The sequence below is a fragment of the Elaeis guineensis genome, chromosome 10 (assembly GCF_000442705.2).
Source record: "Elaeis guineensis isolate ETL-2024a chromosome 10, EG11, whole genome shotgun sequence".
In the NCBI taxonomy this organism is placed as follows: Eukaryota; Viridiplantae; Streptophyta; class Magnoliopsida; order Arecales; family Arecaceae; genus Elaeis; species Elaeis guineensis.
In genome coordinates, this window is record NC_026002.2 from 29,061,579 (window position 1) to 29,077,056 (window position 15,478).

Below are 15,478 nucleotides of genomic sequence, written 5' to 3' on the forward strand. Positions count from 1 at the left end.
CCAGAAAAAGATAAATTCTGCCATAAATTGCCCTGCACAAGGAGATCGCTTCAAACTGCTCTTCGGAAAATAGCACAACACAATGGCAAGGATCTGCGCGCTTGTTTTAAGGTAAGCCTATCTCTGTTAGTCATGATTGAGTCATTTAAAAACAAAACGAAATGGAGATCATTGGTAATTGCATATGATTATGCAAACCATAACGTCTAACATAAGGCCCTGCTACACATAACTCACTAGGTTGCACTGATACAAATATCAAAATTTTTGTCTCAAAAATCTTAAAGTATGATAGAAGCATGCACACCCCTAAGCAGCAAAAGTTGATAGGATGTTCTTCTTAATGATGAACTCGTCTGCCTTGGAAGGGCTGATTGACTGCCACCAGACAAGAAGTAAATATTTATCCATGTTAGAACATCAAATAACAGCCTACAAATATCTAATATATTTGAGATTCATTTCCTGAAAAATTAAAAGGAATAGAAAAGATTGCCGTCACACCTTATCCAGCATGCGTTGAAGTCGCTCAATTTCATTTTTGGCATAGTCAGAACCTTTATCAATGCAGCTTTTTGCAGCCTTCAAGTAGGTCTTTCCATACCTGGCATTCATGGTAAATGAAAAGTCAACTAGCATTTCCACTAAAGGGCAGTGCAAGTGGAAACATGGCCACACATGGATGTAATCAAGAATTTAACGCTCTGTTTTGACTTTGGTTTCGGCTCTATGGATGGAGTCTTGATCTCAGCAGTTTTTAACTTCGAGAGTTTCAGCATCAAGGAAAATCTCAGAAAAAAAAAATAAGAAGAAAAAAAAAAGAAAAATAAGAAGAAAAAAAAATCAAGAGTTAGTTCACATCATTGAGTTATTCAGGATCATATTTGTGTAGTTTCAGCAGTTTCGGATTAAAACTAAATTGTTGAAAGCTTAATCTATTAAATATACAATATTTCTTCTAATTTTTATAATGATCCTACACTTTTACTAGTTGATAATTTTCTTACATTTTTCTCAATTTTACTATTTTTGTATATTTTCTTTGATTTCTATATTTAACTAAACTTTTCTCTAAGCATATCTCTCATTTTAACAATCTAGTAAAAAGTCATTGCCCACTTACAATCCCAGCAATCTGGGGTCCTAGGAGGGGTCGACTGGGACACATGTAACCATTCATAATTTTTCACACAAAGTGGCTGTGTAAGGACTTGAACCTACCCAAGCAACGCCCCCAAATTTTAATAATCTAAGAAAGAGAAAAACCATTTAAGCATATTTCGTTATATTCATTAAATAAGAACCAATTTTATTTCGGTATTTCATTCTAGTCTACAAAAGAGAAGAAAAATCATTTAAGCAGAAAGAAAACTATAGGAATGCAATGCTTTATAATTAGTAAATACACATCAAGTTGCATCTAACATGATAATAAAACGTAGCCAAAAAATAACATAGATTTGATCATTGGAGCCTTAAAACATATGACATTGAATAGTATTAACAAAGTGTACAAACATTACAAAATATTTAGCATATATATCTTTTAAATAAGAAAAAGTATCAAAGACATTAGTTTTGCACAGTATCCACAAAAACCACCAAAATTCGGCCAAAACCAGCCAAAACCGTTTGAAAGATGAAACTTAAAATTTCAATCAGTTCCGTCCAGTCTCGGCCAAAACCTCCAAATCTGATCCATGACCAGTTTTGGGCCAAACTTCAAACCTTTGGATGTAATGATGTTGCTTGGTTTAGTCAAGAAGATCAAGACCTTAGCATCCACAGTGAAAGCAAATATAGATCGAACAGATTTTAAGATCTGATTTTAAGAGCCTAAAACAACAAAACAACATCCAGCGAGATTGGTGATTAAGTTAATTCACTACATATTCTGGGATCCTGCAAACTTTGTAAATACAATTCAATTGCATGTATAATTAACAAATATAAAAAGTTCTTTGGGGAAAAAAAAAACTTCCATGCATCCTACATTCCCCCACGACTAGTCTAAAGCAACAAAACATGGCATAGTGGGGCCACATACCTATCACCCAATCACCAGAACCACAATAAAAGCTCTAACAATCCATGCTTCATTCCATCTTAAGGTCCCGGAAGAGATAATGATGTCAAATAATTCCCACTATGAGATATGCCGATATCCACAGGAAGGGGAAACATAACACATTTTTCCCCATTTGACTGAAGCATAAAGGAGCCAAGTAAGGGCTGTATCAAGGTCAACCCCTACCCAACCATTTAAACATGGTTCCCATGACTAATCTGACTATTGAAGGCCTGAGGTACCCTGCTGCTAGATCACGTGCTACCACAGTATGTAACGTGGAATGCCCCTGTATCTACTCACAATTTGCCAATACAAGGCAGTACAACTTGCAATACATGGTGATATCCACTACATAGCATGGCATGCCCAGTCCAAAACGCACACAGAGATCAAGGGGGTACATGATTGTAAATAAATAAGGTTCCCCGTACCAAAATTATGAAGACAGATTCTGCAAAGGTACAAGCAAGGTTTGCAGCACCATATCGAATCGAGTGGTACTGGACATACCATACCAGTTCGGTACCGGTAATATGGTATGGAGGGTGAACTGAGTGCTGAATCAGCCTTGCACCGATACATTAACAAGTTGGCACTAAACAAAGCCTGGTACTGAGATGGCAAACCTTGGAGTAAAGTCCTTTGACTTCTTGTAGAAAAATAAACATTTTAATACTTGATATTTTGGTAAATTATTGGAGATACATAATTGAGAAAATCTACAGTTATATATAGATATTTAATTGAATTTTAAGTCACTAGTTTGTGAAGAATTCTTCAGATGAGCTTGTGCTTGACTTTGGAAAGGACAGGTGGTAATTTGGAAGTTTTAGAGATTGGAGTACTTTGAGATGACCAATGACATTCAAACCACGCATCTAATAAGAAACTACCACCAAATGAAACCAGAAAGTTCACTTTCATTTCTCATATTCATGAAGATTTCCATATACAAGGAATTGCAAGATTAAAATAATTGGCAAATTGCTATTTGCATTGCTAACATTAAGCAAAATAGGAAATCAAATCCCTAGACACCTAGCATTGAAGCCGATGGTCCCCACCACATGTTCAAAACAGTTTTTGAGGTCAGTTCTGCATCAAAATTCTTACTATTGACCATCCCCTAAGAAAAGCAAGTTTTCTCTATAATATTCATCTCCTTTGCAGGAAGAAGAGATAAAAGCACCATTCTGCGTCAAGTGATTTACCTTGACATCCATGGAATACATTCCACTACCAATTGGGTTAAATCATTTCTTAGGGATCACTGGCTTAGAAGCCTGGATAAGAAACCAAAGAATTCTTGTCCTAACCAGAACATAGAGGACATGGAAGAAGAATACCAGAAGTGACAAAAGTGTACCAGCCCACACATCTTGCATATACATACATCATTTCCACAACATAGTAAGCATATGAATGAGGTTTAATTTTGTTTTAGCAATGACAATTATTTGATAAACATGCTTCTCAGAACAGTGATGGTGTCAGCCAAAATAGAGAAAAAGCAATTGAACATTCATAGGAAGGATAGCGATAAGAAAAATCAGAGGACCACAGCTGCAGAATCCAATTGACAAGTTTCAAATTCATTAATCAATTTATATCAGCACAATGACTAATGAAGATTCAACTGGGAAAAGATGTTACCTTGCAGAAGAACCCTTGAGTTTCTCAACCTCCTCTTCCATCTGAGATGCAATTGCTTTCCGCTCATCATTACTAGCACTGACAAATTCCTTCACCAAAGCATCTAAGCTTGCTATGATACCAGCCTACAGTAATTAAACTTTAATTATTAAAGCAAATTCATTGACAAAATACAAAAAATGCAGGTTTTCAAATTCTTATCTTCTGCAAACCTGTGAACTAAGTTTTCCTTTTGTATCACGGCTTGTGCCACACTTCTCATTGATGAATTTAACAAATTCATCTAAGTCCCGACCACCATCATAGTCTTCACCAGCTTTGTTGCCCTTTGGGAAAAATTTTAATGTAGGATAGCCACTAACTCCATACCTAAATTTCACCGTATGCATGGTGTCAATAAAACAACATAGACTCAGCAATTAAGATTAAAATATAAAAATCAAAACTAATGACTGCATTGCCAATATTATGATGTTTGAAATATTTCAAAGTAAACTCTATTACATTGTAAAATTTTTTAGACACAAGCAAGCATGCTTCATTATATTGATTTTCGAGAAATTTCCCTACAGAAGCCATCAACAATGCACTGATAGATGATGCAAAACAGGACAATAAATGGTAAACTTTTTTTTTTTATAGGAAAAAAAGCCAGGGTTCTTTATTCTGCACTGCACAAGAATCAAGGAACAGTCCACATTGACAATTGACAAAAACATCAAAGTTTTCTTCTTTTTTTTTTTTTTTAATGACCTAGCTTATAATGAGTACCAGGGTACCTTCATCTTAACTTTCAGAAGCATGTTAAGCATTAACTATCGCACACCTTACATAAACCTGGGTTACAATTGACAACGATTTGATAATTACCACATTCACTTTACTGCTCTTCTTCCAATTTCAAACTCTTCAGAACCCTTGTATGTGTATGTTTTAGTTTTGGAAGTTCAAAAACAGGCTCATGGTGATAATAGGAATTGTATTTTTACAATGTCTAGCTGCTTCAAGAAGAGGAAAACAATGAAAAATCAATTGGCACACAAGAAATAAATGAACCACCATAAGTTAATTTAGTCTCAAACTTGTTCCTTCAGACACTTCCAAGATTGCCTTCTTGCACAACAGCATAAGAGCCTCATCATTACATATCCAATCAGTGTTCATCATTAGAAAAACATAATTCCCTCCCAATAATATTAAATGCTGACTTGAATTATTTTGGAACTAGAATGAAGATGAGCAGAAAGGTGATTGTGCTGAAATTTATACCTAAGAAAAGAATATGGTGTCCTACATCAAACTTTGCCTTCTCCACTCATCCAGCCCTCCAAGTCTAGCATAACATAACACGGCCACATGCTAGTTCTTCCACCTACAAACCGACATTCCAGATCTTTTCTTAGGTCTCTCTCCAACCCAGGGATTCAGGTCCCAGTAGGAAATCTCGTAGGACACCGGAACGGGATACCATCCCATGTGTTGGGATAGGCCGTCCCGCTAGCGTCCCAGCATTCCGATTGGGACGCCTTGGGACATCTTCTGTCCCAAGTGTCGGGACAGAGCAGGATGGCGACGCGTTCCGTTCCATGAAAAAACTGGGACTGTCCCGTCCCACGGAATTTAAAACCTTGCTTCAGCCAATGTTAACTTGGCCAAAAACATAGCACAAATTTAGAGGGTTGACACCATGGCGACAGAAAACGGAAAAGAAAACGTCTCGGAGGATGAAGGATCACACCCCAAAGCAGTTCCCACAGCATAATACAATTTGGTTGAGGTTATGGTTGAATGGAGCAAATGAGAGGCATTTTCACAGATGTCTTACAATTGCTCTAATTTGATTGGATTAATAAGTGACTATTAATGAAATTAGCTTGTGAGATGTATCAAAAAGTCAAGGTTGCTAAAATACAACTGACAAAAGATAAAGCTACAGAGCATCATTGCTGCCAAAGGGTAGTTGCATGAAGTTATTTCTGATCTGTTCACCCCATCTGGCGGTAACTTGATACATCAAAATTTTCTGCATGAAGAAAAATGAAAAGCATAGAGCCCCAGGCATGCTGCCCAACTTTTGCATAGGCCAAACCCAGGGCTAGCTCAAAGATTTCATTAAGAGGAAAGCCTTTTGTTGCAGGATATTTGTGCATGATTTGGTGTTTATGGTAGCTAGAAACAGGGAAAGATATCGAGAATTAAATCACAGAACCTGCTCTATAAATAAATATTTTAAAAAGTAATCAAATCAGAATGTAGTGGGAATTTATAGTGGAAAGCAGAATGAATATAGGGCTTCAGTCAAAATGACTAATAAGTGAGAAACACCAAGCTCTTTTCAGCAGGGTTGACAATATGTCAGAATGGGACAGTACTGCTGGTACCATACCGATCCAATAGAAAATGAGCACACACACAGGCACTGGGACATTGAAACAATGTAGGACAGGGGCCAAATGATGCAGAGAAGGAAGAAGATGCAACAGGGCAGCCCCAGAGGAGGTGGAGGCAGAGGCGCAGCAGCGACATCCAGCATGGCAGTTCATGACATTCAAGGACGAAAATCTGAGGAGTTATGTAGGCTACTCCTCCACAACTTCCCACCTCCAACCAAGCGAGGGAAGGTGATAGCCACACGGGGTGGGGGAAGGAGGGGGAGGGGGGGAGGGGTATTGCAGGGGAGGGCTGGGGAGTGGCAGCTAAAGGAGGAGATTAGGAGTCTTCTCCCCCTTTGTTTCATGGAGCCAACCAGCGCTAAACCAGCTTTTTGCGCACCATACACAGTGTAGGTGGTTTATCTGGGGCTTTATGCCCATTTTACCTGTTGCAGTCCATGGAAAACACACATAGGACACCAACCTGTCCCACGCATCAGGACAAGACGATACATGGTCATCCCATTCCACAAGAAAATCAGGATGGTCCTGTACCAAGAGATTTGTATTCTTGCATTTTTATGAAATGAACGGTTCCATAACATAGTAAGATATTTTTTGTTAAAAAAAATAAATCCAATTGGTCCACCACAACCAGTGCTGGAAATTAAAAAAGAAATGAGAACTCAGTTCTGTAAAAATCAGAGGCAAATGATATTTCAAAAAAATATACAGGACCTTTCTTTAATAAATTATTTTGGGTGCCATGGCAGTTAGTAGGAATTAAGAAGTGGAATTCGTAAAGCCACAACAGGATAACACCAGATTATGTTTCTATACCTGTAATAATATCAATTGTATCATATATGTCAAGATACGGAACTTAAAAAGATATCATGCCAATACATTACATGCAATTGATGTTGCATGGATTGTTTTTTCCAGGGAAACAGAAAACAAGGAGATGTGTGCATCACAGTATAAGTAACAAGCAAGAAATGAATATAGTCAAGGTAGCAATCCCCAAGAACAATAAATATCAGACATTAGAGAGCTGATGACATAGTTTGGCCATTTAAATGGAAGTCAAAAAATGGGCATACATATCGGATCATAGTGTCAGAGAAAGGCAAAGTGAAAACATTTTTTTAATTTGTATGGATGAAGGAAAGCCTTTCTGCATGAAATGCCAAACAGGATATGCAAAACCAATGCTATCAAGTGAATAAAGCTTGTTAGAAAGGTTACTGCACATTTAATGATTTTTTTTCATTCCAAAGAAAATAATCTATTAATGCTGAAATCCAATGGCTGAATTGAAGGAGGCAAACAAAGTGAAAATTTTGCTTCCTTTGATTGCAAAGTGGGCATCAAAGATTTTATTAGGAAGGTCTCTTGATGGGCACATGAAAAAGAACTAAAATGACATCAAAAATTGGCAATCAACAACATATCGAATCATGATTATATCCTCATCGGTTAGGGTTTCAATGAAACGTTGAAATGAAATATTCTGATAGCAGCTTTATTTCTCATTGCACAGCAGGTATACCCCTTGATTACTGATCTCGAGGTAATGAACCTGAACTGCAGAACCACATTTATTTCGAAATACTAACCATTAGAAACAGGTCGTGTAATTATGATATTTGCTGGTCCTAAGATTTTGATTACTTGTAAAAATAACTGTAAATTCTGAACTCACTTTTCAGCCAAATCCTTATATTTGTCAGCATCAATGTTAGCGATTACAACATCCTCTTCCAACTTGTAAGCAGTAGCTACCTTCTCATATGTCTACAAAGAAACACAAGAAGATTAAGTACTAGTGAAGCTACAAAACAAAGAGTACATGACAATGCTATTACTAATCATAAGTGGCCAGTTCATTTCACAATTTTTAAAGGATACATTAATTTACTTACAGGAGCAAGGTTTTTGCAGTGACCACACCTGTTGAAATAACAATCATAAGATTAAATGTGAACAAGTGAAAAATCCAATGAAATGAACATCGCTAGCGCCATCAGTCGTGAAGGCAAACTAACCATGGTGCATAAAACTCCACAAGGACATCTTTAGTTTCATCAAGGACAACCTCGTTGAAATTATCTGCTGTTAGTACTACTACACTGGAAGGAACAGTTGCCACTTTTACGTTCGTCCCTGCAATCATAGACTAACAAATCTGTTAGGTAAGGTCAACACTTTTCTATCCACTAATTGACATCTAGATGACACAACTATCCCATGAAACATGATGATATAATGAATTTTCAGCTCATAAAACTGGATAATAGGAAACTAATTATTTAAATGAACAATCACATGGGAACCATCTTGCTTCAAATGATAGATAGAGGGAAAGCAAAACATATGAACAGGTTACTATGCAGTTCTATCCGGTATGTCATATCTCATTCAACAACTACTTATAAGAGGGTGAGCAGTAAATGACAGAATAGACTTTATCCTTTTAAGCCCCAAGTAGCATAATAATCAATGAAAACATGAACAGTAGCAAAATAGAGACAATTCGAGCATAATTTAGCAACTGTTGCAAGATAAAATCCACTATCAGCATTACATGCAGGCATGCCAGGAAAAGGTCAGCAGGCCAAACTAGGAATAAAGCACAAGAATGGTACACATGTCAGATACTAGTCGGAGAACGATTAAAAGATAAGGCAAGGAGTTCATTTACATCTATTTCTTCATCTCTTCAACTCCCTAACAATTCAGATATATATCATGCGCCACTTCAAACAAGACAACAAAGGCTGACTCTCCATCTCCTTACGCAGATGATATTGGAGCGTCTCATGCCAGTTACGCCCAGAATCAATCATCTTCCTACTTTATTAATGTCTAATTCGTGGCTTCCGGGGGATAATAAGGTGCAAGCCAGTTAAGAAGAAAGAAGCGTGGGATGAATACCAAAGATCCCGTTTTGAGTTTCAGGGATGGATTCCTCCACCTCTCTTACCCTCGCTGCGAGAAAGAAGCCGTTGCCCTGGGATACAAGTTTGATCCTGTAGCACACGGTTATATACCAGCCCTCCCAATCCACAGGTCAGTGGGTAGACAGCCGCATTGCTACGGTCAATAAACTGCCTTAAAGTGGCTCCAGATGACCTTGAGGGTCAAAGGCCCTGGTAAGGCGCAGCACCTTTCTCGCTCGAAGGATATATGAAAAGAACGTCTCACTACGTATGTATGATATTGATCACAGGAGAATGCAGAAGAGTCACAGACTATCTGCAATATTACACATGCCAACTGCACCTAATACAGAACATAAACTGAACTCATTCTCATCCAGAGCAGTATAGATCCTGCATTTGAAGGCGGATAATATACAGCCCTTCAAAAATTCCAAAATATAACAAGAATTGCAATCATTTTTCAAGTATTAGGAAAAATATTTTTGTAAAAAAAGGAAAGTCATAATTCTGTTTCATTTGACAAGCTATAAATTTCCTTCTAAACTATGTAAATATGCATATTTCTTGAGTAGGTTCATGAATATACATGAAGAATACAAAATTAATCTGATGTACTAAATACAAATGTAATTTAGATAATGAAATAACGTCAGATGTAAGCATAACTATGTTCTTCATACAATTATCTTTTTCCTGTGACTATATGATTTTATTAGTGTCATATCTACATATGCTTGTTTTGAATTGCACTTCTTTTGTATGTTTTAGAAGCAGTTCCATATCTGAACAGCACAACGTTGGATTTGATTGGGTTCTTTAGCAGTACATTTGAACAGCTCAGCCTGCACCAACTCATGTATCTTTAACTAGAATAGTGTATCAGGTTAAATGGATCCAATTTGATTGTCAAATTCAAGTGAGCCCCCATTCTGGTCCGGTTTTTGACATTTCAAGCTCAATTAAATGCTTCAAAAGTCTGGTAGATTGAAGCAGAAAGATATCTGAAAATTCTTCCACATGTGATTGAATTGTAGTGGTGAGTGTTGGTTGACAGAGATCTAATAAATTTTACTAGATATTGTTAGATAACTTATGAGCCCTCATGTCATACGAAGATCAGATAAAAAGCAACTTCCTATATCAACAGCAAAGCAATCGATGACATTCTAGTTGTTCCATCAAAGAAATCTATCAAAGCTTTAGAAACTGTGAAGTGATCAAAACACCTTGTTACCATCTCTAAATCTCACTATATTGCCTATTGAAATGCAAACTCCTGTTGTGAGGCACATGCATCTCCATCCTTTGCTTTTCCGATCTCCACATACACATTAATGTATTCATCTCCAATTTAATACATGGCCTCCCTGGGTTCCACTTCTTCCTTTCCTCATTTTCGATGGATATCTTTTTTCTAAACCTTTCTGTATTTCCTTTCAAATAATCAAGAGCAAATCAGTAGGTACATGAGAGTAAACAGGCAGCCGGCTCATCAATATAGTATAAACCAAGGTACGCTGTCTTGCTACTTGGCCCCATATAGGTGCCACCTTGTTACTGTGTCGATACGCCCAATATGATAGCTGGTTCGGCATATCAAGTGTTAGCATGCCCGTCTGGTACAGAGGCTGGTTTGGCATATCAAGTGTTAGTAAACCCCAACCCACGTATAAACCAAGGTACGCTGTCTTGCTACTTGGCCCCATATAGGTGCCACCTTGTTACTGTGTCGATACGCCCAATATGATAGCTGGTTCGGCATATCAAGTGTTAGCATGCCCGTCTGGTACAGAGGCTGGTTTGGCATATCAAGTGTTAGTAAACCCCCCCCCCCCCCCCCAAAAAAACCCCCCCCCCAACCACCACATTATTGATTTGGTACCAATACAGTATAGCATGCTCCATACCATGCGGTTTGGTACAGGATAGCATATCTTGGTACAAACAATCCTGATCATGATTCGGTGGAATTTTTTTTTCTGTTGAATAAACCACATGAAATACACATGCAATATACCATATCTTCAAGTGTCAACTAAGTATTGCGCTCCAATATTCATAAATAATTGCATGTTATCGTCATTTATTGCACTTTGCTTAGCAGTTTTCACTTCTGATGAATGTTTCATAAACAAATTTCACTTGCTACTAAATAATATTCTTTAATTTACCAAGGCTCCTTTTCCTAGAAGTCCAACTAGATTTGCTAATTTACAGCCCATCAACTGTGCCAACAGGACAAAAAGAAAGAGAACACAATCTTGAGCTTCCATCACATAAGATTTTGCCTAGTGCTCACAGTACGAGGGCTTGATACATTACTATTATAGTTACAGCTGCACTCTCACCTCCAGCAACATAGCATGCATCGGTTCAAGGGGCATACTATAGCAACCTGACCCTACTGAACACCAGCCAGTACAGGGTCCAGTACGAAGAGGGAAAACCTTGAATGAGATGAATACATGCCATGACAAACATTAATAGCAGCATCACCAACCAAGCCATCTTATCCACCAACTTTGACATATAAACTTAGGCATATAATTCATATACATATGAGTTAATTACTTTTCTTTTCAACAAGTGTCAAATCTTCTGTACAAAACCAAGATTGTTAATCATATCAATCTCCACCCCACAATTTTGGATATGCTAAACATATATTATACAATAGCTATAAGTTGCAAGAATGAAAATCTACCAAATCCCTTATACATCACGAATTAAAATATTACCTCCTTCATTATTTACAAATTCAGCAAGGGCTTCTGCAGTTCGTGGGCCTTCATACCTCCATAATCATATCAATTTGTTAGTGTCACATATAAATCAATAAATACTCAAATGATAGAAATAAAGAAGAGCCATATTAAACTCAAACAATTTCAGAAGCATTAAAAGCTGGGGAAAAACTGTTAGGATATTACACTCACTTTTTTGGTTCCAAGGAGCCTTTTGCAAACCATTGTATTGTTGGGTATCCTGAAACCCCATATTTGCTACATAAGCTCTTGTGCTCATCACAGTCCACCTATGTAGAACAAGCAGAAGTTAGAGTGGCACCAATATTTTGAGAGACAATGTGAACCATTTAATAAAGATTCACTAGAGCAGTCAGTTTTCCATTTGTCCAATCTGATCAAGACAAAGTTAAAAAAGCTAAATTTTGATTGCAATATCCTTTTCATTTAATTCCAGCACATTTGGTAGACTGTGGTGCACGCAAATATGTCTCCCACAAGATGTGCTGAAACCTGTCAAGCGAGAACAAAACAACTGGCAACAAGTTCTGGAGACCAAAAGATACATGAGATTACAAATAAGACTAACCTTTCCTATCAAAATTGATTTAGCCTTCTTATAACTTGAACCGAGCTTTTCATATTCAGGGGCAAGCTTCTTGCAATGCCCACACCTGTGATCAAGAGCACAGGTAAGTAAACAATTAAACTTCCACAGCAAAGAAGAAAATGAAAGGTTCCAATACAACACACACACACAAAAATTAAAAAAAAAGAAAAGAAGCCTACAACCCAAGATTCAAGTCCCAATAGAACGTTCCACAAGACATCCGGATCAGACAGGATACCATCCCATGTGTCAGGAAAGAATTGTCCCGCCATCATCCCACCATCCCGATCGGCACGTCTTAGGACATCCCTTGTCCCAAGTGTCAAAATGAGATAGGACAACGACGCATCCCATTCCATGAGAAAACTGGAACAACCCCATCCCACAGGATTTAAAACATTTCTTGTAACTATGTAAGACCACATGCTTAGACAATGTGGCATGTGGTTTTAAGAAACTATGCAGACTAGAAACAATGCATTACCATAAGAGTCTATACTGCTAGTTCGATGTTATTTATGCTAACCAAACTACCAAAATTAGCTAAACTTGACCTTATATTGTTAAAATTGGTTAGACACATCAAGAACAAAAGAAGAAGGAAAAACCATTCACAATAAAACCAAAATCGCATGGTAATAATACCTCACATCCAAGTTCTACTAATGAACCATCAATAAACAGAGAAACAACTTTGCTATGTCTAATAAAGAACCAACTATTATTAGTACTAGAAAAGGCATTTTTCAACAAATTCCTGACTGCTATGCTTATGCATGGGCCTGAGGTTACACTATGACATGGCAGCACGTGACTGGCTGTGCAAGGGGTCCGCATAGAGCATTTACAGGGTGAAAAGCCTATCACATGTCAATCTGTGAAAAACTGAGGCTAACAGGTGCTCTAGGCACGAGATTTTCCCTAAAAGATGTATAACGCCATAAAAATATAAGATTGGATACCTAAGCAACTTCAACAGAAACAACATAAAGTTATAAATCATCTCAACAATTCCAACATTTTTACCAGGTTGTCTCCTACAAGCACAAATTCTAACAACATCATCTGACGAATTTAAACGACTAGAGCCCTGGAGAACTTCAACTGCATGCATAGCCTCGATATGAAACAACATAAGTTATAAAAGACCATCTCAAAATTCAACCCTTTCACAAAGCTGTCTCCTACAAGTATAAATCCCAACCAAGCGACAAATCCAGCAAATACAAATCTCCGGTTTCAGAAATCTCGCCAATCAGATGACGCAGTAAGTTAATGTTTTCTTCCAGAACAGTTCCAAATGCAGCGAGATAATCCATTCGAATGAATTACAAAAAGAAGAAAATAATAAATTTCCGTCCAAATCAAGTCAACACCTCCTCATCCAGCTCAAAGATCTCAAGATCCATGCATAAAAACACTGAATCTACACATCCAGATGCCAACTACCGCAATCTAAGAATCCAATCACAAAAATTTCGAGGAATCACTACCCGGGGATTGTGACAAAGACAAAAGCAGATTCACGAGATTGGACAACACTTTCTATATTCTCACAGCAACGAAGAGAGTAGAGGATACCAAGGGGCGTAGAACTCGACGAGGGCACCACGATCTTGGCCGACCTCCTCCTCGAAGTTGGCCTCGGTGAGCACGAAGACGTCGTCGGCGACAGCAGAGACGAAGAGGAGAGATAGTATGAGGGTTAGGGTTCCAAAGGAGAACCAGATCTGAGATCTCTCCATCTCTCGCTCTCCTTCTCTCTTTCCAGCCTCTCTCTTTCCTGAAAGCACTTCTTTTTCCTCTCTCGTCCTCCTCGTCGATCGCACCGCCGGAAGAATGGCGGCATAAAAGGGAAGGACTGGACCCTATATATAAGTCCCAGATGCTAACGAATCCTGAGACCACGCTGTGAGGTTACCTCCTCCTTCTAGACGCTAGACCATAGCTTTAAAAGAGTGCTCCTGCAGCGTGTACCGAAAAGAATCCTCCCGGAGATGGAGCGAAATTGAAAGCTCCTGCGTCCATTGGAAAGCCAAAAATTGGGGAAAGAGATTTCTTACTTGGATGCACGCTACGTTGCTAGTTGCCACTCCCAGTTGCATGTATTTGAGCTCACAGGGGAGGCAAAGTAGCAGACTTGGATTCCCAAATCAACTGTTTAAAAAGAAGGAACTGTGGAGCTGGTTTTGCTTTCGGAAATAATAATGATGCTTTTATAGCTGCAGATGGCGTTACAATTTTGATACGATAGTACCGAGGGCTAAATTGAGGGTAACATTGGACTTCACAAAGAATGAGATGGTCTTTTATCCAAAACGCTTGTGGCTCAGTATATAAGGTATTATTTATTTTGGTTCATAGATCTCAAAATTTTATTTTTGTATATTTAGATCTAAAAAAATACCTCACATGGGTTGAATATAGGCCGAAAGTTTCTTTTAATTCATTATCAATATAGGACTAATAATATCCTTTCTTCTACAATAAAATACTCATAAATATATTTTTTTTATTTAATTTAAATCATTTATTTCATGACAAAAAAAAAATTACAATTGCAATGAATAACTTTTCAATGACCAGATATGCTACCATACTTGAATCATTTTACTACTCAATCAAAACAATACTGCAATATAATTCTGAACAGTTCAATGAGAATCTATCATCTAACTCGAACAAACCATATCAAACAAATCTACCATCCGAGTTTCATATCCACAAAATTCAACCATGCAGCTAATATTCTAAAAATCACAAGCGTTCATCTATAGGCACGTATAGTTGGTGCAAGCTAAGCAAAAAGAGCCTCAAAAAGTGGAGGCATCGAGGTATGAGCGTCCCCTGAGGGACTAGCATGCGTGTCCATGCTTGCACGAAAAAATATAAGTCTTGCCATCCCAAGTAGAATCCAAATACACAAACAGTATTTCTACAGTACCAAGTCAAGCTTGTCAAGTGAAGTAAGGTTATCCTACGTTCTGTTCCTGAGAACCGTTCTTTTGCACATAAAAATATATCTAAAAATTTATATTTTTATAAATAAATATTTTTTAAATAATATTTAAATAAAAAAAATA

The 15,478-nt window shown here is 37.6% G+C and overlaps 1 protein-coding gene across 1 annotated transcript; it reads right to left on the reverse strand.

Annotated features, from left to right (window-relative positions):
* Positions 1-162: 162 nt before the first annotated feature.
* On the reverse strand, positions 163-14,250 carry LOC105052579 (probable protein disulfide-isomerase A6). The gene is made up of 11 exons (XM_010933431.2): positions 13,977-14,250; positions 12,375-12,459; positions 11,978-12,075; positions 11,780-11,835; positions 8,145-8,262; positions 8,022-8,049; positions 7,802-7,893; positions 3,937-4,093; positions 3,725-3,849; positions 505-604; positions 163-378 (listed from the first exon to the last, which is right to left on the reverse strand). The coding sequence occupies exons 1-11, from the start codon at positions 14,138-14,140 to the stop codon at positions 310-312; spliced, it is 1,092 nt and encodes a 363-aa protein (XP_010931733.1). The 5' UTR covers positions 14,141-14,250; the 3' UTR covers positions 163-309.
* Positions 14,251-15,478: the final 1,228 nt, after the last annotated feature.

What these genes read in the sequence shown, in the direction of transcription:
- LOC105052579 (XM_010933431.2), bottom strand. Translation starts at nt 14,140, where the DNA reads ATGGAGAGATCTCAGATCTGGTTCTCCTTTGGAACCCTAACCCTCATA. An exon ending in GTCGAGTTCTACGCCCCTTG is followed by an intron (nt 12,460 to 13,976) that starts GTATCCTCTACT and finishes TCTTGATCACAG; the next exon opens with GTGTGGGCATTGCAAGAAGC. An exon ending in TTCAACGCATGCTGGATAAG is followed by an intron (nt 379 to 504) that starts GTGTGACGGCAA and finishes GTCTGGTGGCAG; the next exon opens with TCAATCAGCCCTTCCAAGGC.